Here is a 23,720-nt window from a genome sequence, read left to right on the forward strand (position 1 = left end):
AAACTTTGGCTAAAAAGGGACGTAACTTAATAAAAACTGTTTTTAAAAAAAAGTGATAGGGGGCAAAAAATTTTAAAAATAATGTGTTAAACTAATGATGCCACAAAATTATTTTGATTTGAACGTACTTAAAAGTTTGGGGGGATTTAGAGCTGCACATAACCCTAAAATGTTTCTGTGCGCTTAGATTTTGTTGTTTCTTTTATGAAAAATGCTTTCAGAACAAGAAAGTAACGTGTCCATTTTTATTACAAAATGTCAAGTAGTTTAGGAGATTATGCAAAAAAAACAATTTTTATTTTGTAACTTCAAAGGGCTATAACTTTTTTTGTGTACACTTTCGTACTAAGGTAAGTAGGATTCAATGAATTTATTTTTGTCCCCGGAATGCGTGATTTAATTTATGACATACCTTTTTGAAACACCCTGTATGTACACGCAATTATGGAAGATTACAAGGCAATGTGTGTTTGTAGGACATTAAAATTGGGAAAGATCTTTCAGATCTGATATTTCCGGAACTGATAGAATTACACAAACTTCGGTACTTTTTTATCATTTCCAAATATATATTAAACAAATATTACGCTCATAATCTCTTATTGTAAAATTTTGCAAGTTCTAGATGTACAAGTACGTTTTATTATATTTAAACGCCGTATGACCTAGTTCGCTTTTACAGTTAATTTTTGTTCGTATTGACCTACTATTTATATTAAGGAGATATAGTGAGACAACTATAGAATCAATCACATCAATACAATATACCACTTTGAATGACATTCATAGATTTTAAAATTGTATGCGATGCTGTCAAAATATGCATAGATTTATTAAAAGCTTTCATACGAAGCCGAATTGACTAGTGATATTTAGTGGCTTTTAACCCTCCGTTAGTCGCTATTATAGGAAAAGCTAAGCATCAAGAGTCGCTACAGTGTCTGAGACCGACAATTAAAAAAAAAATAGTTATTGCCATAAAATTCATACAAATATTTTATATTGTGTATAGGATGACTGAAAAATATTTTTGAAAATATTTTATTGAAAAACAACAGATACAAAATGAAAAACACTAGTATAACAATAAATTGTTATTTATAATATAAAATTAAATTTAAAAAAAAAGTTTAATCTTTGAAATGGAAAAACAGTTCGTAATTTTTAGTTAAGAGGATTATAGATTAACTAAAAAAAATAACTCAGGTTTTTAAGAAAAATTATAAAGTAAACATTTCACTTGGTTTAGTAATTGAGACATTTTTTATGTTGTCGCGTCACTCAGGCAAAGCTGACATATTCCATGAATATATTCAAGGCGCATGAATTTTTTGCATTTTATGCGTGAAAAGCGAGTACACCTGTTCTTTTGGGTAGTACAAAATGCACAACCCTTTGTTTGATTTCTCTCTGGAATTGCAGGAGCTACATCTGTGATGTCGCGAATTCGGCATTTGAGGCTAACTGGCAGATTTGTAGTAGTAACTTGACTTTTTAAATAAGGATACATAAGATCGTTTGCAAGGTTTCTTAGAAAATCATGTCGTTTCACGTTTTTCTCATTCTTATCGTTTGCATTGAAGATGACCATTGAATCAATGCCCGATATATTCAATATGGTATAAAATAAAACCATTGGCCAACGCTTTGTGCTTCTTGAACAGTTGTAGTTAGCACTGAACTGGTCAACCATGTCGACTCATATTTTTGTTGAATTGTATAGAACGATAATTTCTGGCTTACTTTGATTATCGCTACTTTAATTAATTGCATCATGATGCAGTGAGAATTCAAGCAATACATTTTTATTTTTTTAGGAATATGAGAAACTAGTGTAATATGTTGATTAAAACCAAACATACTTGAATTTATAGGATGCTTTGGTTTTGTGAATTCAAACGGCAATTATCTTTTATTCTTTGTAATAGTTACTACTACTGTAATTTTCTTCTCGGATAACGTATATACTAACTCGATACTTGTAAACCAGTTATCAATTGTCAGATTCTGGCCTGAATCATAAATAGGTTTACATAGCCGTTGAACAACATCACTAGGTCTGTTACTAACTTGAAAACGTTCTTCAGGGTGTTGGCCAACATATACCACTAAATTAGCCTATAAAACATTTTATCATGAGAGACTGCAAAAATTGTTATGCCGTACTAATTCGGTTTTGATGGCGTATACTGACGAAATCGACACTTAACCCTAAATCCTTGTAACATCTCATCGATGGTGACATATTCGGAAATACTGTACCTATCCACTTCTATAATTAGTGTTTCAAAAGTGTTAAAAAAACTTCGTATAGAAGCCAACTTGTCTTCCTTTAGTCGGTTTTCACGAGTTGCTTTGTCATTTAATCGCATACACCGAAGGAAAAATTTAAATCGTGGGAGCGACATAGTCAGGTGGAACATTTCTATACTTGATCCATCAGTGTTCCAGAACTCCTGTGGATTCACATCGATTACCTTTTAGACGTGCTGCGTAATAAATCAGTCCTATTAGTGCCTGCACTTCTAATATATCAGTGTGTCTAGCATCCCGATCACGAACAAAGTTATTTCTGAGTCTATATATTTGTTCGTACTTTCCTCAATCATTTCTAACATAGCATTATTCACAAAATATTTCCAAATATAACTGGGAGTCTTTAAGTCACGTGTAGGTAATCTCGACATCGGCAGACGTACTACGTAATTTTCTTGTCTTGTTCTAACATTTCTCGGTGGAAAAGCCTTTTTCCATCTGGTAACTCTATCTTTTTCAATAGACGCTAAGCTATTACCTCCACTTTCTTCTTTCTCGTCTGTCACATCTTGTTCCGATTCACTTCCGCAGTCACGTTGCTCAATTTGATCGATTTCGTTTTCACTTCCCTCATAATTTTCATCGTCGGTAGGAACCATTTCCCATAATTCCAACAAACGTTTTTGTTCGGCTTCAAAGACGTCTGTAAATAAGAATTGACAAAAACTTACGGATGAAATGCAATAATAGGATGCTAAATACTTACCTGATCTGCAAGTTATGCCAACAAGTATAGCTAGATCGTTAGTCGCTACGGACTCTTGCCCCGAAAATAACTATAAAAGTCGCACAACTGTACCCAGGCAGATAAGCATGTACACTAACACGAGTTTGATTAATAGGGAGAGGTACAGAGAGTGGCGATAGAAAAATAACAGTTATTTGTAAATCCCGAATGAATAATTTTGTCGTCGGTGTGTGACACCAATAGCGACTAACGGAGGGTTAAAAATATGGATGGAAAACTCGAACAATTAACATATTTGCCTACTCACAACCGATTAAAGTAACTAGAGGTGTTACAACACTTTGTACTAGTATTTCCCTGTACTAGGGACATAACTTTTTTTCATCAAAGTTCATAACTTTTTTTGCCATTGTGTTGATATGGTGCCAACAGGGAACATCGCATTTCTATCGTTACGCTTGTATGTCGCCGCATCGACACCAAATAGTTTATATTTTATCTTTTGCAATATATACAGAGTGGCCCAAGAGTCTGGAAACGGCCAATTATCTCGTAAATTGCTAGTCATAATTATACAAAATTTGAGGTACACCTATTTTGGGATACGAAGATTCCACATTTAATATTTGCAATGTTGCCAGATTTTCCGTTTCTCTTATAGTATTAGTAACTTTGGTTTTTCAAATTCATCACCCTATATATTCAGTCATTATTGGAATCTCCTATTTAATAAGAGTTCAACCATATGTAACACTTATGATTTTATGTAGTCTGGAAGGTCTTAATTCGACTCGACTCGAAGGTCGAGATTCATCGATAATTCGTTGCCTTAGCTCTGCAAGACTTGCTGGTTTAGTTTTGTAAACTAAATTTTTCAAGTATCCCCAATAAAAATATTCTTTAGGATTAAAATCAGGTGAATGTGGAGGCCATTCAATTCTACCTCGTCTACCAATGCATCGTCTGGGAAATATCTCATCTAAATACCGGCGAACATTTACACCAAAAGGCGCTGGAACTCCATCTTGCTGAAACCATATCTGATTAAAACTGGCCCCAAACAAGTTTCTCAGTGTAGGTACAATTTTATTTCTAAGTAACATTTCATAAATATTTGACGTTAAATTTCCTTCGATAAAAAATTGCCCAATTGACTGAGTACCTACTATACCTGACCATACATGTAATTTTTTTGATCTTTGAGTATGGTTTTCATGCATCCAGTGTGGATTTACGTCACTCCAGTTCCTTAAATTGTGTCGATTTACACTTTCACACAGTGTAAAGGTAGCTTCATCGGACAAACATATTCTGTTGACAAAATTTTAATCATTTTCAATTTTATTAATCATTACCTCAGTAAACTCTAATTTACGAGCGAAGTCATCTTCACTTAATTCTTACAAGAAGTTAATTTTGTATGGTTTAAATTTATTCTTACGTCATACACGTAAGACTGAGGAACGACTTACTTACATCATGTACTTGTACAACCCTGCGAAAGGATGAATGTGGATCTTCAATAAAACTTTGCATTATATCTAAAGTTTTGTTGTCATTCATAACTCTATTCGGTCCACCTAATCGGTATCTATCTTTTACTTCTCCAGATTCCTCAAATCGCTTTACAGTTTTTCCTACCATCGCCTTATGAATAGGATGACAATTTAGGGAAGTGTTATTGAACAAGTTGGCTATTTCACAATAATATGTTTTTCTGTCCTTACTCTCTCATCATTAGAGTAGTAATTCGTTTTTACGAATTTGTTATTAAAAACTATATATATATATATATATATATATATATATATATATATATATATATATATATATATATATATATAACTACTGTTAGTTTTAGTTATTAAAAGCATTCTACATTTAAATATTTAAATTTATTAAAATCTACATATTTTGCACTGTTTTATGTATTTAAGACCTTCCAGTCTATATAAAATCATAAGTGTTTTCCACTATTCAATTCCAATAATGACTCAATACAGAGTGATGAATTTTAAAAACTAAAGTTACCAATAATATAAGAGAAACGTCAAATCTGGCAACATTGCAAATATCAAATATGGAATCTCCGTATCCCAAAATAGGTGTACCTAAAATTTTGAACATTTATGATTAGCGATTAAAAAGATTCACCTTGATGGAACACAAAAAAAAATTTAAGTTATTCGCTAACTTGTTAATGTATGATTACGTGTGCAAAGGGTTTTCTTTCTGTCCTCCTTCTCTATATTTTCTCATTCGTAAGTGTAGAATAGCATTACGTAATTCGTTGAACTATTTCTGCTCAATTATGTAACTCGTCTGCATGTCGTTTTACTTCGGAGAATGGGCAACCAGTCATGTTCTTTATTTGGTCATACCATCGTGCTCGATAACTTCTTTTGAATCTTTTGCCTGCTATATTACCTTCAATTTTCATTCGTTCAGTGCTGTCTTTTTTTCTAGTTATATGTCCAAAATAGGTCAGTTCTTTTTATAGTATTGCATTTTTTTCATATTGCATATAAGTGCACTTATAGATAGAGTCGAATATAATGATACTTTAGAGAATGCATGAAAGATTAAAGGATGCTGAAAGGAAAGATTGCCTGGCGTACAATATATTATTGTAAATCATAACATGTTTTTTCTTGTATATATTGTGCGCAATCATTCTGTGGTTAACAGCATAATACTTCAGTCAGTATTAATCAACCATAAGGTGTAGCTTTGAATTTCTCGCTTTGTGATATCTGATGATAATTTTGTGATAAAGTTTATAAATTTTATAATACGGCTGAATTTGGAACACGATTTGCTAAAATAAATTTTTTGTGTATTTATTGGTAAATAATACATATATGCTGTTTATTTTTAAGCAATTTTACTGAATCATGCGATTAGTATGTTAAAGGATCATGAAAATTTAGTAGCAATTATATTACTTTGGTGCCTCCAGTAAACGCATGTGATGTCACAGCAGACGAAAACTCTGGTGATGGAGATATAATGGCGATGGATAATTTACCTAGCTCGCAATTACAAGCTCCTTTAAATATAGATGTGCAAAATAAAAAGATCAAATAAAGGGTTTAAAAAAATCTACCACTGGATAAAAAAAAGACATTCGGACAGATCAATGCAGTATTTTTCTGTAGAAATTCCAGAGCGTGATTCTAAGAATCCCCTTAAATGGTTTTCTCTCATATAAGAAACTTTGTTATATTTATAAACACAGGCTGTCGTATTTTTAAGAAAAAAAGGCATTGATAGGAGGTACGGTATTTGCATCTCGTGTAAGCACGTAGCATTATTTTTAAAGCTACATTTTAAAATTAAAAAAAGAATAAAAATAAGAGACACGTTTAATATTTAAATTATATGGTTATCTTATACCATCAACAAAAAAAAACATAATGGTAAACTTCATTTTATTATTTCGATTGACTAATGAAAAATATTAGGTCATACTTGAACTTGACAACACTTAATGTTCGGGTTAATAGAAATGATTATAAATTAACTATTTTTTTATATTAATTCTTTTAATATTATACTTACTTTTGGTTCAGATTTCTGATACTTGTAGTTTCTAAAATCTGATGTGGAATTAACTCTTCTTGGAAGAAAATAAGCAGATGGAATTTCATTAGTTGATATGGCATGTCTGACTCGTACGCCATTTTTTGACCTGTCCAAGATGTCATCTGTGCTGACTAATGACAGTTCATCTCCATTAATTCTAATAGGTACAGTTCTTATTGAGTTTGTCTATAAATGCAAAAACAACAACAAAAAATTAAAAATTATAAAAAATAATTAAATAAACAACAAATACCAAAGCCATTTTCAGAAAAAAAAAACAAATGACACAAACAAATGAACAGATAATTGTTTCACCACTTCACTTACGGAAAAACAAAGACTTTTGAGAAACTGGAGAAAATTAGATATGTTTAATAAACGCCGTGAGACATTTATAAGGTACTATTTAAATTAAAGAACTAGAAATGATAAAAAATTAAAAAAAGTGAAAAAAAGGTGACAATAATTACTAATAGTACACACAAAACCAGGCGCATCAGTTCCTATGGTGCTCAAAAATAGAAAAATTGCTTAAATAACCAACCAGAAGGGTAGAACGAGGCTTAAAGTTCCGCAGGTATCCATCCATATAAAAGGCTCTGATGACAAGTCACACCGTTACCAGTAAGGTAACGACGCCATCTAGGAAAAAAATATAAATTATCATATTTCAATCATATTTTGTTCTTGAAATGGTACGTTTATGTATATGTATGTTTATGTATTAATACTGTATTAATTATATATTAATGTAATTAATAATTAATTTTATTATTATTTTTAAGGTAGAATTTATTACAAAATAATTTAAAGCTTTATGTTCATTGAGATTTAAAAAATAGCTCGATCTAGGAAAGAAATCTGAACTACCAGCATCTGACATTTCATTCATATTTTGTTCTTAAAACGACACGATTATTTAATAATACTATATTATTTACATATTAATTTATTTATTAATTAATATTAATAACATTTTTAAGGCATGATTTAGTACAAATTCTAACGTCATCTGAATAAAGAAATCTGAACTACTGACATTTTGAGTCAATCATATTTAGTTCTTAAAACAATATGTTTAATTGTTAATACAAAAAAATATTAATTATATAATATATTAATTTAATTAATAAATAATACTATTATTATTTTTAAGGTACGATTTACAAAAAACATCGGAAAAAGTTAAGGAGGCAGACCAAGAAAAAAATGGATACAGCAAATATTAGAATCAGGAAAACTTAAACAAAAATCACTCGAGGAATTGAAAATAATGACAGGAAACAGAAAAGGATGGAAGAGGTGGGTAAATCTTCTTCTTCATGTGCCGAGTTCGATTATCGAGCGTTGGCTATCAAATTGGCTATAGTAATTTTATTGACAGCAGCTCGGAAAAGAGATGCAGAGGATCTGTTAAACCAATCTCTCAGGTTTCTAAGCCATGACGTTCTTCGACCTGGCCATCTTCTTCCGTCTACCTTGCCTTGTATTATTAAATGGAATATATTATATCTCTCTGGGTGGCGCATAACATGGAGAAAATATTCAAGTTTGCGATTTTTAACTGTTTTGACGACTTCCGTAACTTTTCCCATCCGATGCAAAACAACTTCGTTACGAACTCTATCCACCCAACTTATTCGTAGGATTCTCCATACCCAGATTTCAAAGGCTTCCAGTTTCTTGAGAAGTATATCTGTCAAAGTCCAACCTTCGACACCAAAATGGAAATGGAAGGTGGGTAAATGGAAATTAAAATAGCTAGCCCAAATCCGACAACCTGATAGGGTAAAAGGAAGGGGAGAAAAAAAGAAAGAAAGGTAAGATTTAATTCAAAATAATTAAAGTTGTATTTTAGCTAAGATTTAAAATTCTAGCATCACCTATGAAAGAAAACTGGAATATCCACTGACATTTCAACCTATGATTCAATCATGTTTTGTTCTTGAAACGATACCACTAATTAAAAATATTTAGTATATTTTTTTTTCAAAATTGACAAATAAAATAAAATAAATTAAATTAAAAACCATGGCTCTGTGCGTAGACGATAAGAAAGCTATGCTTTCACTCCCAGAATTACAACATATATCACTTTTTAATTTTTTAACGCCAATTTAATAAAATATAATGATAATCAAAATTAAGTAATTAAACGTAAATACAAAATAATAATAAAAATGTAAATATTGAATAAATAATACTTTATACTCAACAAATTTTGAAAATTACTAAAATCATTAAACAAAATTTTCAAAGGAAGAATTAGGATTTTTAAACTTTAAAGAAATTAAATATGTGGTTTTATTATAAAAAAAATATTAACAATTCAGTACTAAGTAGAAATGAAATTTCATTAACCCACATCTTCTTTATTATTGGTCCGATTGGAGCGTGTGATACGTTAATCAAAAGGGAAGGATATCATGAATATATTAAGATAAAAGAAACAAACAAGGCTACTACCAAAAGGGCCCTACACAGTATCCTTATTATAAATGAAAGTATAGTTACATACGAGATGTCATAGGGCATCGTTGGTAATCAACAAACCTCACTAGCGTGATATTTACAACAGTATCTTAAAATTGTAACGTAAATACAGTTTTTCATGATTATTTGTTTTAGTTTCGGGGAGCGTTTTTCTCGTTTTATTATGCCTAAACATAATTTAATAGCATACCTGAATTCATAGGTTTTCATGATTTATTGTTGGGTTCTAGGTAAGTTCGAACGGTAATTATTTTATAACCTGTAAAAATAATTACACGCGATTGGAGCGAAATTAAATTTGGCTATGATACTCCAAGGCAGATATTTAATAAAGAACAAAAAGCAAGTATCACAAAATACTTGCTTAAACTTGCACACATTTTCTACGGCAAAGGTTCTAAAGAAGTTTGTCATATGTTTATGACTGTTCAATTAAATATAAAGTAAATATACCGTAAATATACCAACCAAAAAAATGGCTTGTAAAGATAGGATGTCTGGTTTTATTAAACGAAATACAAGTTTCTCCGTTAGAAAATCTGAAACAACAAGGCTCAGTAGAGCTACGTTGTTCACCAAATATAATGTGCAAGAGTTTTATACAAAATTAGCAGACACTACGGACCGATTTAAATTTACAGCTTATACAACATGAGATGTAGATAAAACTGGCGTATCTACGGTCACCAAAACATCAAAAATAGTTGCTGCTAAAGGAAAGCAAAATGTTGGCTTAATTACACCACGTAAACTCAGAGTTAATATAAAAGAGTCGTTGTGAAATCTAAATTGCTTTAAAGAAAGCTCTTTAGTGGGTGGCAAATACGACATACTCACATTTCTTCGTGTTGAATGTGTTTCAGAACGTGTTAAATGTTAAACGTTATTAATCCAGTTTTGAGACATTGTACCTTTATTATTATAGATGTCGTTTAATACGGATGTAAGTTATTTTATCAATTTATGGTCCAATATTTTTAAAAATTCTGAGAGAAAATAATTGGGACCTGTTGCTGTGCCGTCTTTAATTGTATGTATCGCGTTTCTTATTGCATCAAGTGTTAGTGGAATACTTACCTATTTTATTTGGTAAATATACCTCTGATTTGATTCCTAACAATGTATTTAGGGTTATTCTGTGTCGATTTCTACGTATATAATGTCTTTATGGCTTTCTACTTCAGTGGTCATATTGCGTTTTATATGTAACAATACTTTTAAAAATGCTATTATAGATTCTCTGTTTATTTTCACTCATTTTCGTCATAATTGGCAATGTGTATGCCTAGATATTTATACATTTTACAGTAATTTATTTGTTGGTGTTGCTCTTCCAAAATTAAATTTTGTTGTTCTCCTCCTCTACATATGATTCTGTTCTTTTTTGACATTTATTTCTAAGCCTGATTTCTGATATTCCTAAATAAGTTTGCGTGTCATAATATATTCTAGATGTTCGTAGTCCTGAGCTAAGACTATTTTGTCGTCTACAAAGCATGGTGTGTACATTGTGTGGTCGTTTAGAGGGATACCCATAGCACTACCTCTCCTTTTTCACGTCTTCAACGCTTGCTCCAAGTAGATCTTAAACAAAGTCAAGGACAAAGTAGGTTGAGGACCGAGAACAAACGATCTTAAATATTCTCCACATTGTTCCTTGATAGTTGTCGCATTAAAATCTCTCATTACGGTGGTAAGATTATTCTCGGAAAGTATTTTTAAGGTGTTCTTTAAATTGCTGTAGTTCTTTCGCTTCTATCATAAACTCTATTTTGTCAGCTCTGCGTGAGCATACCTGAATTATATTAGTTTATATGAGCTTAGATTCAAGTTAGACTAGTATGATACGTTCTGATAAGGAAATAAAGTGTGTGACGTACTTGGCTATTTTAAAATTTAATATTAGTCCGAACCTATTTATATATTCCTGTTAGAGTTTCCTAAATAATTAATCTTATAGTCTTCGACTTTGCACTAATCTTAATATATATGAGACATTTCATTTAGGCTCACGATATCTATATAAAGATTTTTTATTTCTTTAATAACGTTGTGAATTTTACTAGTTTTGTACATTTTTTTAGGATTTAGGTACATAAATATTTTAGTAGAACCTTGGAATCTATTGTTTTACGGAATATAGTTTTTTGCTTTACATCTGGTTTTTGTTAGCTTGTAGCATTTACAAATTCTTTGATATATAAATTCCTTGATATATATATTGGAATCCCCTCGTATATGTATTAAATTGAAATCCCCTCATATATGCATTATAATAACGAAGAATTTTTTCCATGTTTCTTAGTTCGTTTTCTTTTTTAAGTTAAAATACCCGAAATATATTTCAATTCCTTCTTAGGTCGGCTCGAGTTAATATAAACCATCTTAGAGTTGTTTATTTATTTCGTAGCTGCGTATGTTTCTCGATATTTCTTTGTTCAAACCGCCCGATGCTGAGTTTTCAAATTAATAATTTACGTCTTAATTCCCGTTTGTGTTTTGTTTATACCCGGCGTTTAGTTTATACCAAGTGATGTGAATTTATTTTAAAGATAATTTGCTCACTCTCGCTGGAGCTGCGGTCAAGAGTGATAGGCTTCAGTGTTATGTCCAAATTCACGTCGAATTTGTAAAGTTTTCTGTTTTTGCCTCTTTTCATGGAAATCTTCTTCTTACGTTATGGAAAACACTTTTAGTAGCAGTTAATAGTAGCAAATTAATGTGTATACAGTCTAATTCTACCTGTTCCTGATTTTTAAGAGGCAAAGTCATGTTTTGTGATCAGTGCCGACTTCAACCACGAATAGTCAGTCCTATCGCAGTGTGAGATGTAATTTTTTGTTCCCGTAATAGTTCCAGTAATAGTCCCAGAAAATTCAAAGTGTTTTGTGAAATCCAGGTAACTTTTTTTGTGTCAAAAAAACTTTGTCTGTCTTTGCTTGCATAATTTCATACTATAAAAGAGGATTTGTAATAATTAATAAATTGTAAAATTTTAAGGTTTGACTTTAGCTGTCAATTTATTTGTTCAGCTTTTTTTTTTAATTTAATGTTAACTTATGACAGCTCGTTTTATTATTTTTGATGTTCATTTGTTTTGTTGTTAAAAAAGGTTCACCTCCATTCAGTAACAATTTTGAAAGTTTTTGTAGCAATTCCTCATTGTAAACAGATAGGAAACATGTAAGTTTTTTTTTTGTATTTTTGTACTTCGTAACTATTCATATAGTATTTTTGTATTGTCTTATTTTTATAACTGTTTGTGGTGAGACACAATAAATGTTAAATTTTTTTTCTTAACATTTTGTTTATTATTTTAGCTAACCCTTTTTTGAGTTTTATTTGAAAAAGATATGTTCTGAATTTTTAATAATTATTTCCCTAGTTACTTTACTTTCCCTAGTAACTATTACAACAACTAGTTGTTGTAATAGTTATAATTAGGCACCTCGAAGGGGCGTCCTTTTTAAATTACTAGAGGTGTTTCCTGTTTCCTTTCTGTGTTTTGTTTTATTTGTCCCAAGAAATTCATGACCCATTTGTTTCATTTTTTGTAGTTGTCCCAATCCGACCCCTTGCTATTTACTTATCCACGACCCCAGCTCTTCAAACAAACCCTGAGTACCGTTCGCATACGTTTCGATTTATTTTGCTTGCCCTATCTCGACCCCCATAATTTCAGTCCTCAATTTTCTACCACTTATAATAGTACCCCATGTGGTAGGCAAAATATTTCGTTACAAGCTGAAGACCTGAAAAGCCCTGTGGTCTCTTCGAGATATTTTTTTCTATCCGAAACTGAGAAAAAACCTTAGATTTAATAAATGGCACTTTTTTGCGATAAATAAATGGTTCATTAGGTAAAATATAATTATTTTTTTCTTAGAAAGTTATTGTGTTTGCTAGGAAATAAAAAAATTAAAAATACCAAGTTTTGCAGGTGAACTATGTAAATACAGATTTATGTAACATTTGCATATAGTTCTTGGTTCTTGGATTGTTCTGTTTTCCAATCCTAGTGTGTTACGAATAAGGAAGAAAACATATGGTAGTAAACTTTTAGTCAACAGTTTATTTTTATTCAAAGTACAAGATCTTCTGAGTCCTTATCATCAATATGATAATTTTCTGCAGCACTCTCGATATTATTTGTCTGTAGGCCAGTATCTATTATTTTATAAAATTTGAGATCGGCTAATCTCTCCAATTTTCACCAAAATGTTTTTTAAGGAGAGTGACTAGGGACAATGTATCTTCTTTCGATGAAAATTCAATCTGTTGTAACTTAGACTTCAATAAAGAAATCTTTTTCCCTTTTCATATTATAGACTTGCTGAACCCTATGTCCTACCCCTTATCGTGGACATATATGATCTTTGTCTTTAGAAAATATAAGTATTTTCGATGCATTAAATTGAAAATGCTACTGGGAAGGTTTTTTAATAACAACGTCACTCGTCTTTCTCCAGCCTGATAACTGTCAGTCTTTACCAAGTCTCGACACCTTTGAATGTTTTCCAATTATGTCTTCATATTTTTTGTTTGTTTATTATAACGTTCTTCTTTTTTATCTCCCTTTCTATCATACCGAAAATCCTATCTGGTGGCAAAAAGGAATGACCAACAACAGGAAACGTTAACTTCGCTTCCTTAATGCAACCATAAACCATGTGACATAAACATGTGGTGATTCATGAACTAACCAGAAGATCTAACCAGTAGACATCATCGTGCTATTTTTGTACTTTCTTCCACATCCATCTGCAAAGAGGTGAACTTTTTCGATTTGATTTTTAAAGTTGAATTTTATGAGAGTATCATGTACAGCAGAGGCAACAGCAATTGAATCTTTTATATGTTCATACTCCAGCCACACATATGACGTCATAATTACAGAAGATAGATGGAATTTCGAATTTCCAACTACAATGGTGAAATTATAAAAATTTATTTGCTGCGAAAAATAAGCCGCCTGGTCGGGAAACTTTGCTAAGAAAAAATTATTTTGACAATTAAAAGAAAATATTTGTATACTATGATTTGATTCTTTTTTTACCAAAGAATTAAAGGCTGTAGCTCTTACTCTGCTTTGTTACAACCTTTAATTTTATTCTTCTGAATTTTCTTTTCTTAAAATTTCCTTCATTCTGAGAACCGCAGAAGAAGCGTCTATTAAGGGAGTGCCGAATGATATGTTGTAGAGCCCATTAACGATGTTCGGAAATATGATAACTTTACAAAATGATATACGTGGATAACGTTGACAGTACATTCTGTAAAGCTTTGTAAAATTTAGATCACACGAAAAATACAGTTAAGTTGATCATCCTCTATTATAATCCATAATACTGTCTAGAAGGCTAACTCCATACGCAGAGGAAATAATACCGACTACCAAAGCGGATTCAGACCGGGAATATACCAGATATTTATCTTACGCCAGGTGTTGGAAAAAAACTGGGAATTAAACCGCGATGTACACCAAATCTTCGTGGAATTTAAACAAGCTTACGATTCTGTTAGCAGAGAAGCATTGTGGGAGACCATGGTAGAAATGGGAGTACCTAGAAAGCTGGTATGATTAGCACAGTTGAGCACAGAGAACGCTTCCGCACGGATCAGAATTGGTAGCACCACATCTGAGGAATTCCTCATTGACACCGGGCTTAGACAAGAAGGTCCTCTCGCCCCTCTGCTATTTAATTTTGCACTGGAACATGAGGTAAGGAAAGCTCAACAACAACTGACAAACGGATTTGCCACCCAAGGATCGAAAATACTATTGGCGTTTACGGATGACGAGGACACAATTGCACAATCCACCAGAGAAGCAAAAGAAGTTTTCACCCTATTCAAAAACGGAGGAAAGGAAGTTGGTTTGAAGGTCAACGAGGACAAGACCAAGTACATATTGGTTACGAAAAATCCAGGACCAAGGGTTAGACAAAACGTAACAAGCAATAAATACAACTTTGAAGTCGTCAAAGAATTCAAGTACCTGGGAGCGATCATAACATCTGAAAATAAATATGAAAATAACGTGGCAGCCAGGATCATTGCAGGAAACAGGGCATATTAATCATTAATGACCGTACTTACTACTACTACTACTACTACTAAATAAAAAATAAAAAATACTCTCAATACCAGCAAAGACAATAATTATAATAACGTATGGAAGCGAGACATGGACTCTGAACCAGCGGGAAGCGACAAAATTACTGGTACTGGAAAGTAAGATACTGCGAACACTATGTATGGATTGCAGAGAAGAGACAACATAAGAATGGTTAAGAAGACACAATGATGAACTCCAGACAGTATATATAGAGATGAAAACATAGTACGCTACATTAAAGCAAACCGAATACGATAAGCGGGCCACGTACTAAGATCGAGTGACGAAAGACTCCTGAACGTCACATTCTGGGAAAGGTCCGATAACAGAAGGTCAGTTGGTCGTCCAAAAAAGAGAAGAAAGGACGCAGTAGCCAGTGATCTACGCAAAATGGGAATACAGCAATGGGAAATAGCTGCTCAAGATGACAATGGAGGGAAATAGTAAACGCGGCCAAGACTCACATAGAGTTGTAGAGCCAAATGATGATGATGATGATGATCCTTTATTATAATGACTCTCTATACCGTTCAAACGCCCCATAAATGTTTGGATAAATAATTTTATTGAATTAAATCTACGTTTTGCTGTATCTCCCTCTATTCTCTCTTTTGGTATTTCACTTCGGATAACAAACCTTCTTACAACATTGTTTTTTTTTTCAGAACTTAAATGAGTAATTCCAACAAATACTTTCTTGAATCCTCTTAAAAGTGAACCCTCTACTGTATGAACAAAATATTTAATTGAAATCCCATGTAGGCTAATACTTGATCTTTTGGTGTTTTGACCTTTACAAAATTTCAGCAAAAAAAATATCTTATTTTATTTTGTCAGTGCTTGATAACATATTATCATGGAACTGCTGAATGTCACGTATCTTTAAATCTTTAAAACAATACACTTTCTTTGAATGATTACAGGTGGTAAACCCGGGTAAATTCTTAGGTTTATGCTTAAAACCATTGACCATAATTCCCGAACCCATCTAGTTAATTGTAGATCTATCTCTTAAGTTTCATTATCTCGTTTCCATTTTTTTATTTGTACAACTCGTTTTCTCCCTTTTCCTTTTTCACAAGGTACAATATGCACATGTGTAACCTGAGCAAACTATTAACTTTTGTATACAAGCGATCAAGGCCGTTCGCTCATGTCGGACAGTGGGTGTGGTTTTTTCAAAAATCATGTAGAAGCTGTTTGTATTATCCTTAAAATTAAATTGTAATGGGCAAATTTTTTGAAACGTTTGAAACGGTTACACATGAAGACACATATTGTTAATTATTTACAATAAACTTTAAGTGTTTTTAGCACTAAAACAACAAACAGTGCACCCGGTCGCATATGCGCCTACATAATGGCGTATGATGGCGTAATTAACATGTGCACATGTGACGTGCAATTGGCAAATTGGAACAATATAAGCGATTGGCCAATTGAAATTACACAGGTAAGCAACTGGAATATGCTCGCGAATACAAAATTTTGCATTTGACTAGGATTTATACTGCCTATTTCTTAGCAAATACCAGAGTTTTTAGCTAAATATCTTCATCAGCAGATAGATATAACATATGACAAATAACTGTCAGCTAAAACTCAATTTTACAATGTTTGCAAATACAGAGTTTTGCATCTAGTGCTCATTCAACTCGAGTCAACTCATTTATGAGTACATCTTTTACTGTTTCGTAAAAACATACAAGAGATATCAATTAGGATCTTTAATGTAGTGGTTTATCCTTGAGTTATCATTCCCGTTAGCTTTTATTTTATCCGCCTTAGGAATTTGATTTCTCGATAGGACAAAAGACGGTCCATGGTCGTGCCCTATCATTTACCAACTTATCTACCCTAGGCATTTGGTCAGTAAGTAGAGGATTGCATATATTGACATCATAAAATAACATATAATAAACCAAAGTATGGCAATAGAGTTTTGATTCTTCGTTCATCTTAAGACTGGAAACCATGACTATGTTATACTACATCACATCATCATATATAATCAAACAGCAAGCACTTTACTTTACTTTTTCGTGTCTGGATCCGACTACAGTTTTTCTGCCCAATATCGGGCTACGTCTACACCCTTTGTAACAAACAGCAAGCAATATATTATTTGTCTAATAGAACCCATTTTTGTTATCAATAGTATTGAAAATATAATATTACCATTTATTTAGACATATCTTTTATACTAAGGATGCCTAACAAAAGCTTACCTCCTTTTATAAAACATTTACAAAAAATTGAAAGATGTAAGTTACAAAAAAGCTATGAATTAAGTAGAAAATTTAATTGATCTGAAATATGACTAAAGTGAGCATATCCTTAGGCAATAAATTCAAAAGGTAAAAGACCGAAATATTTAATCATTTTAGAAAAAAATGCAAAAACGAAATTGATCAGTTAGTTACTCCATTAAATTAAAAAGTTATATGGGATTCACAATTTCTTGTGACAGGGTCACTTCTTCTCAGGGTCACCCACACAGGGTTCGTGTATAAACTTCTTTTATACAGGGTGTCCAGAAACTTTCCTGACAAACGAAAACCGGAGAGTCCTCAGATAATTTTAAGACGATTTAACCCAATTCACCTAGTCCGAAAATGTTTCCTAAGGGAGCTAGAGCTCTTTGAAGATGGCGTCTTGTATGTAAGTAGTTTTTTTTGAATACCTCCAGAATCCACCTATTTAGAAAAACAAAAACTGGTACGATTATTTATCCTTCAGAGATAAATCGATTCCATTAAGTGCGAATTACTAGTACCGTTCATAGGCGTCCGTTTTGGGTAGGTCAACGGTTATTATAACCCATACCTTTTTTGTCTTTAACTTTTTAGCATTTGTGATACTAGATTTTTAAATTTTTAGATATTCTAGTACCAAAAAGATACTTTTACTTAAAGTCTGTAGAATACACCATCTTCTAGAAAAATCGATTTGAAAATTTTTTTGTTTTTCGGCATAAAAGTTAAATTAATAGGTATTTTAATTATTAGAAAAAAAAGGTAAAAAAAGTTTTTATATCGTAAAAAACAAAGTGTTAATTGCGATGGAATGAAACTACGAGTAACACAAAAGAACAAAAATCAAAGATAGATAGTAACAAAAGATGCTTAATGTGATGACCATTAGTCTCTTTATATATTCTCAAATACAATCATCGCAAGGATTGAAATCCGGCGACCTTGATGGCCAAGCAACTGGACCGCCCCTTCCAATCCAGTGGCTTTCGTAGGTATTATCAAGAAATTCTCGTACATTCCTGCTAAAGTTGACCAAAAAGCCGCCATATAGACACCATAAGTTTTGTCGAATATTTAAAGGAACATCATTTAACAAATCAGGTAAAATATTTTGCAGGAAATGTAAATAATCAGCACCATTTAAACGAACAGGCAATTAGACGGGTCCAAGTAGATAATCGTCAATTCATCCTATCCAGACGTTTATAATACTAAACCTATGCTGATGCTTAAATTCTTAAACAACGTGAAAACTGCCACAACCGCGCGGATAATAATGTGCACTATGTACATTAAAAATTCCATTTTTTGTGAATGTAGGTTAATCGCAAAAAAATGTATCTAAAAAATCTTTGTTTTAATTTTTCTAATTTTGTAACTATATAATGACGTCTTTAAAAGCGGGAAAATCTTCTTGTAGCAGTGTTTGTTTCTTTTTTAAATGAAAAGGATATAAATTTTCGTTCTGTAAGATATTTTCTGCGGAAGATTTTAAAATTGTGGGATACATGACAAATAGTTTTCGAACTCTAATTTCTAAATTTTTCTCAACTTTTATTAAAACAACATCTTCGTATGCTGCTGTTACATCATTATGTCGCCCCGTGTTATAATTTTTTGGAAACACTGAACTTGTTTTTCTCAATCGGAAAATTTTTCAGCGTATCCACACGTTACTGCTCGAGCGTTACACCTTATTTTGTAAGAAACCAAATGCATATCAGCGTATTCCGTATTAGTAAAAACATTTTTTGTTGAATTGAAATTGTTGTATTTGAATGCCACGAAGGAAAAACTAAAAGAGAAAGTTCACAAACTGATAACAATTTGACAATAAAAAAACGTAGGTTATACTTTTGTTGACATTTTAAAGCCAACTAATGCAAAAAAGATTAATTTAACTTTCATGACCAAAAAACGAAAAATTTTCAAATCGATTTTTCTGGAAAACGGTGTATTCTAAAGACTCAAAATAAGAGTACCTTTTAGTACTACAATACCTGAAAATCTAATAATCTAGTATCACAAATACTAAAAAGTTAAAAAACAAAAAAGTTATGCGTTAAAATAACCATTGACCTACCCAAAACAGACTCCTATGACCGGTACTAGAAATTAGCAATTAACGGAATCAATTCAACTCTGGTGTACCAATAAATGGTACCAGTTTTCGTTATTTTAAATAGAAGCGTTCTGGAGGTATTTAACAAAACTAATTGCAAGCAGCCATCTTCAAAGAGCTCTAGCTCCCTTAAGCATTTTCGGACTCGGTGAATTGGGTAAAGTTGTCCTAAAATTATCTGAGGAATCTCCGGTCTTCGTTTGTCAGGAGAGTTTCTGGAGACCCTGTATTTATCTTTATATTTTTATTATATTTATATTTTATATTAAAATTGTGACATATTCTAAATAAAAATAATAAATTGTATTAATATGCCTCAAGATAATAGAAAATTTTTTATCGATCAGGAATACTCGTCAATACAGAAATATTTTACTTACCCCTTCACTGTCGGAAATGTCTTCAATGGTAAATATTTTCTCACGATTTTCAGAAGGTAGGTTATTTAAATTGAATTCATTTCTTTCCGAGTTTTCCGGTAATGTAGCATTTTGTGGCATGTTGTTAACAAGCCACAATTAAATTTATTAAAATAAAACTGGCGGCACTGATATTTCCGTATGTAATATCCTACTAAAATTTCACAAAACTAAATGATCTTGCAAAGCTACTGATTTCACAAAACGAAAATATCGATAACGATACAAATTTATTGAGGGATTTAATTTAAGTAATTAATAAGCAATTTATAAGTTATCAGAGAGCAATAAACAAAGGGTATTACTTATAATTATTGGCTGATTTACTGCATTCAAGTATTTCTATGTTTGCTAACAATAGCGTTAGTATTTTTTGCCAAATATTTGTTTGTATAATTTATTGTTTTATCTGAGTACGATTAATGTAGTCAGTAAATTGTTGTATTGTTATTTAATGTCAGGAATCATAAATTTTAGCTTAAGATAGACAAGTTTTTTACTCGTTATTATTTTTTTATGTTTAAGTTCCAGAAATATTTGTCTATTAAAAATACTTAAGAAGACAGCTAGAAAAAAATACTTACACTCACCTGACAAAATTAATCAAACTGAGAAACATTTTTAAATAAAATTGTCAGTAATCCGCAAACTAGTCATTAAAATCAGTCATTAAAATTATTATATACTGTTTTAAAATGTTAATCTCTTACGTCTAGTGTTAATCTGTAATTCCATAAATTATTCCCCATTTATCTTTCTTCCACTCTTTATCAGTTTCATTCTTTTTACTTAGTCGGGATTTTAAGGTTTCCTTTTTGTCCCCGTTTACAATTTAGGACTAGTTTTGGGATATTTTGTTGATGAGCTGTAAATATCCATTCACCCAAGCCTTTTGTATCTTATGTCAACTGTGATTATTTCTTCTATAAATAAGACTTAGATTTCTCCTCTTAAGTATATCTCTTTGTGACGTATCGTATCCAATGTTCTATTATATGAGATTTCTATGACCAGCGACGTTTAAAAACTGCGGCAGCTTCTTATTTTTCTTCTTTAAGTTTCATCTTTTATCGAAGGTTTGGAAATCATCATGGACTGCCGCTCTAAATAGCTCTGCACTACTGCATTCAAACCATTCCATTTCCAAAGTTTTTAAGCCACGATATTCCTCGTCTTTCCACATTTCGCTTTCCTCGAACTTTGTCTTGCATAATAAGCCGCAATAATGAGTACCTTTGCCCTCTCATAACATGGCCTCATTACTAAAGTTTTTAAATCTTTTAATAGTCAATATTAATTTAGTATTCTTCTAGTAATTGCGTTTGAAATTTTTTTAGTTTATGATATTCGTAGGATTCTTCTGTAATACCAAAATTCAAAGGCGGCCAAATTATTCAGATGTACTTGTTTTATTGTCCATGCTTCCAAGCCACAAAGAAAAGTAGTGAATACGTAACACCAAAACATTCTTAGACATAGTCCTAACCTTATATCCCGACAACAAAGAAACCTTTTAAGTCTAACGAATAATCATGTGCTATTGTGCTATTTCAATACGCGTCTTAATTTTTTGGTTTGGTCTACATTTGATATTATCCATGTTCCTAAGTATTTGTAGGTATCCACTATAGGTGTGCTTATTAGTTCTTTTAGACTAACTAGTTCAAGAGAACTTTTTCACAAAAATGAACTAGTTCAGTGAACTAGTTTTAAATTATTATGTGATTAGTTAGTTTTTCTTTATAATAATTTATTAATCTTATTCTTAATCGATCCCAAAAGATGAGTAACAGACGAAATAGAAGTTTTTTATGGGGTCATTTCGATAAAAACGATAGGAATAAAAAATCTGCAAAAGGTGATTACTCTTCATGTAATATGAGTATTGCAGGTGGTTCACTGGGCAATTTATCAAGACATTTAAGAATGAAACACCCTGCTATCAATATTAAATGTCTCAATGTTGAAAGATACATAGAAAAAGGACCCGAAAAATCAGAAAATACATTTCAAGAACCTCAACCTTCAAAGTCAAAATCAGTTTCGCTAAAAGGACAAGCAGGGGAAGATGAGCAGAAAGCAGTTATAATTCTTAAGACAAAGCCTGCTCCTACTCTCCTTGTTTCTATCAGGGACTATGTAATTCGACCCGTTCCCAGTCAAGAACCTAGAAAGATTTACAGTTAGTTAGGATGATTGTCAAAGAGTACCAGCCTATATCTATAGTAGAGGACATCGAATTTAAAAAGTTTGTCAAAATGCTAAATCGTGGATATTCTTTGCCTACAAGGAAAACAATAGCAGAAAGTCTTATACCAAATCTATATCCTTCAGAACTAGAAAAGTTAAAAAACCATTTAAAAAGTGCCAGTGCTGTGAATTTAACAACACTGTGGACTTATGGATCTCTGTTAATAACGAGAGTTTTATTGCTGTTACGGTAAATTTTTTCGGTGAGGATTTTCAATTGTCTTCGGGTTTATTAGATTGTGTAAATTTTTATTGGATGTAGTGGAAGAATTTCTTCTTCTTCCGTTTCGGATGTTGGAAATCATATTGGCAATCATGACCTTGCTCGCTGCGGCTCAAAACAGCTCCGTTGAGGTTTTCTTAAACCATGTTCTTAAATTCCGCAGCCATGATATTCTCCTTCTACCAGGTCCACGCTTACTTTTGACTTTACCTTGCAATATAGACTGCAGCAGGGAGTAACGGTGCTGATTTCTTATAACGTGTCCCAGTATTGCAGGTGGTTCACTGGGCAATTTATCAAGACATTTAAGAATGAAACACCCTGCTATCAATATTAAATGTCTCAATGTTGAAAGATACATAGAAAAAGGACCCGAAAAATCAGAAAATACATTTCAAGAACCTCAACCTTCAAAGTCAAAATCAGTTTCGCTAAAAGGACAAGCAGGGGAAGATGAGCAGAAAGCAGTTATAATTCTTAAGACAAAGCCTGCTCCTACTCTCCTTGTTTCTATCAGGGACTATGTAATTCGACCCGTTCCCAGTCAAGAACCTAGAAAGATTTACAGTTAGTTAGGATGATTGTCAAAGAGTACCAGCCTATATCTATAGTAGAGGACATCGAATTTAAAAAGTTTGTCAAAATGCTAAATCGTGGATATTCTTTGCCTACAAGGAAAACAATAGCAGAAAGTCTTATACCAAATCTATATCCTTCAGAACTAGAAAAGTTAAAAAACCATTTAAAAAGTGCCAGTGCTGTGAATTTAACAACACTGTGGACTTATGGATCTCTGTTAATAACGAGAGTTTTATTGCTGTTACGGTAAATTTTTTCGGTGAGGATTTTCAATTGTCTTCGGGTTTATTAGATTGTGTAAATTTTTATTGGATGTAGTGGAAGAATTTCTTCTTCTTCTGGTTCCTATCCGTTTCGGATGTTGGAAATCATATTGGCAATCATGACCTTGCTCGCTGCGGCTCAAAACAGCTCCGTTGAGGTTTTCTTAAACCATGTTCTTAAATTCCGCAGCCATGATATTCTCCTTCTACCAGGTCCACGCTTACTTTTGACTTTACCTTGCAATATAGACTGCAGCAGGGAGTAACGGTGCTGATTTCTTATAACGTGTCCCAGATATTGCAATTTTATGCGTTTGATTGTAAACACAATCTCTGGTTCCTTCTTCATTTTTTCTAGAACTTCCTTGTTCGTGATCCTTGCTGTCCATGATATTCTCTGGAAGAATTT

General features: G+C 32.1%; 1 protein-coding gene across 1 annotated transcript in view; it reads right to left on the reverse strand.

The window, feature by feature from the left end:
* The window catches only part of LOC140443715 (proton channel OtopLc-like), a 94,960-nt gene extending 74,763 nt beyond the window's left edge, over window positions 1-20,197 (reverse strand). The window contains exons 1-2 of the mRNA XM_072535101.1: window positions 19,958-20,197; window positions 6,566-6,775 (exon numbers count right to left, since the gene is read on the reverse strand). Of these exons, the coding sequence (XP_072391202.1) occupies window positions 6,566-6,775; window positions 19,958-20,077 (330 nt within the window). The 5' untranslated portion in view covers window positions 20,078-20,197. The remainder of the gene's footprint in view (window positions 1-6,565; window positions 6,776-19,957) is intronic.
* Window positions 20,198-23,720: the final 3,523 nt, after the last annotated feature.

The sequence above is a fragment of the Diabrotica undecimpunctata genome, chromosome 6 (genome assembly GCF_040954645.1).
Source record: "Diabrotica undecimpunctata isolate CICGRU chromosome 6, icDiaUnde3, whole genome shotgun sequence".
Lineage (NCBI taxonomy): Eukaryota > Metazoa > Arthropoda > Insecta > Coleoptera > Chrysomelidae > Diabrotica > Diabrotica undecimpunctata.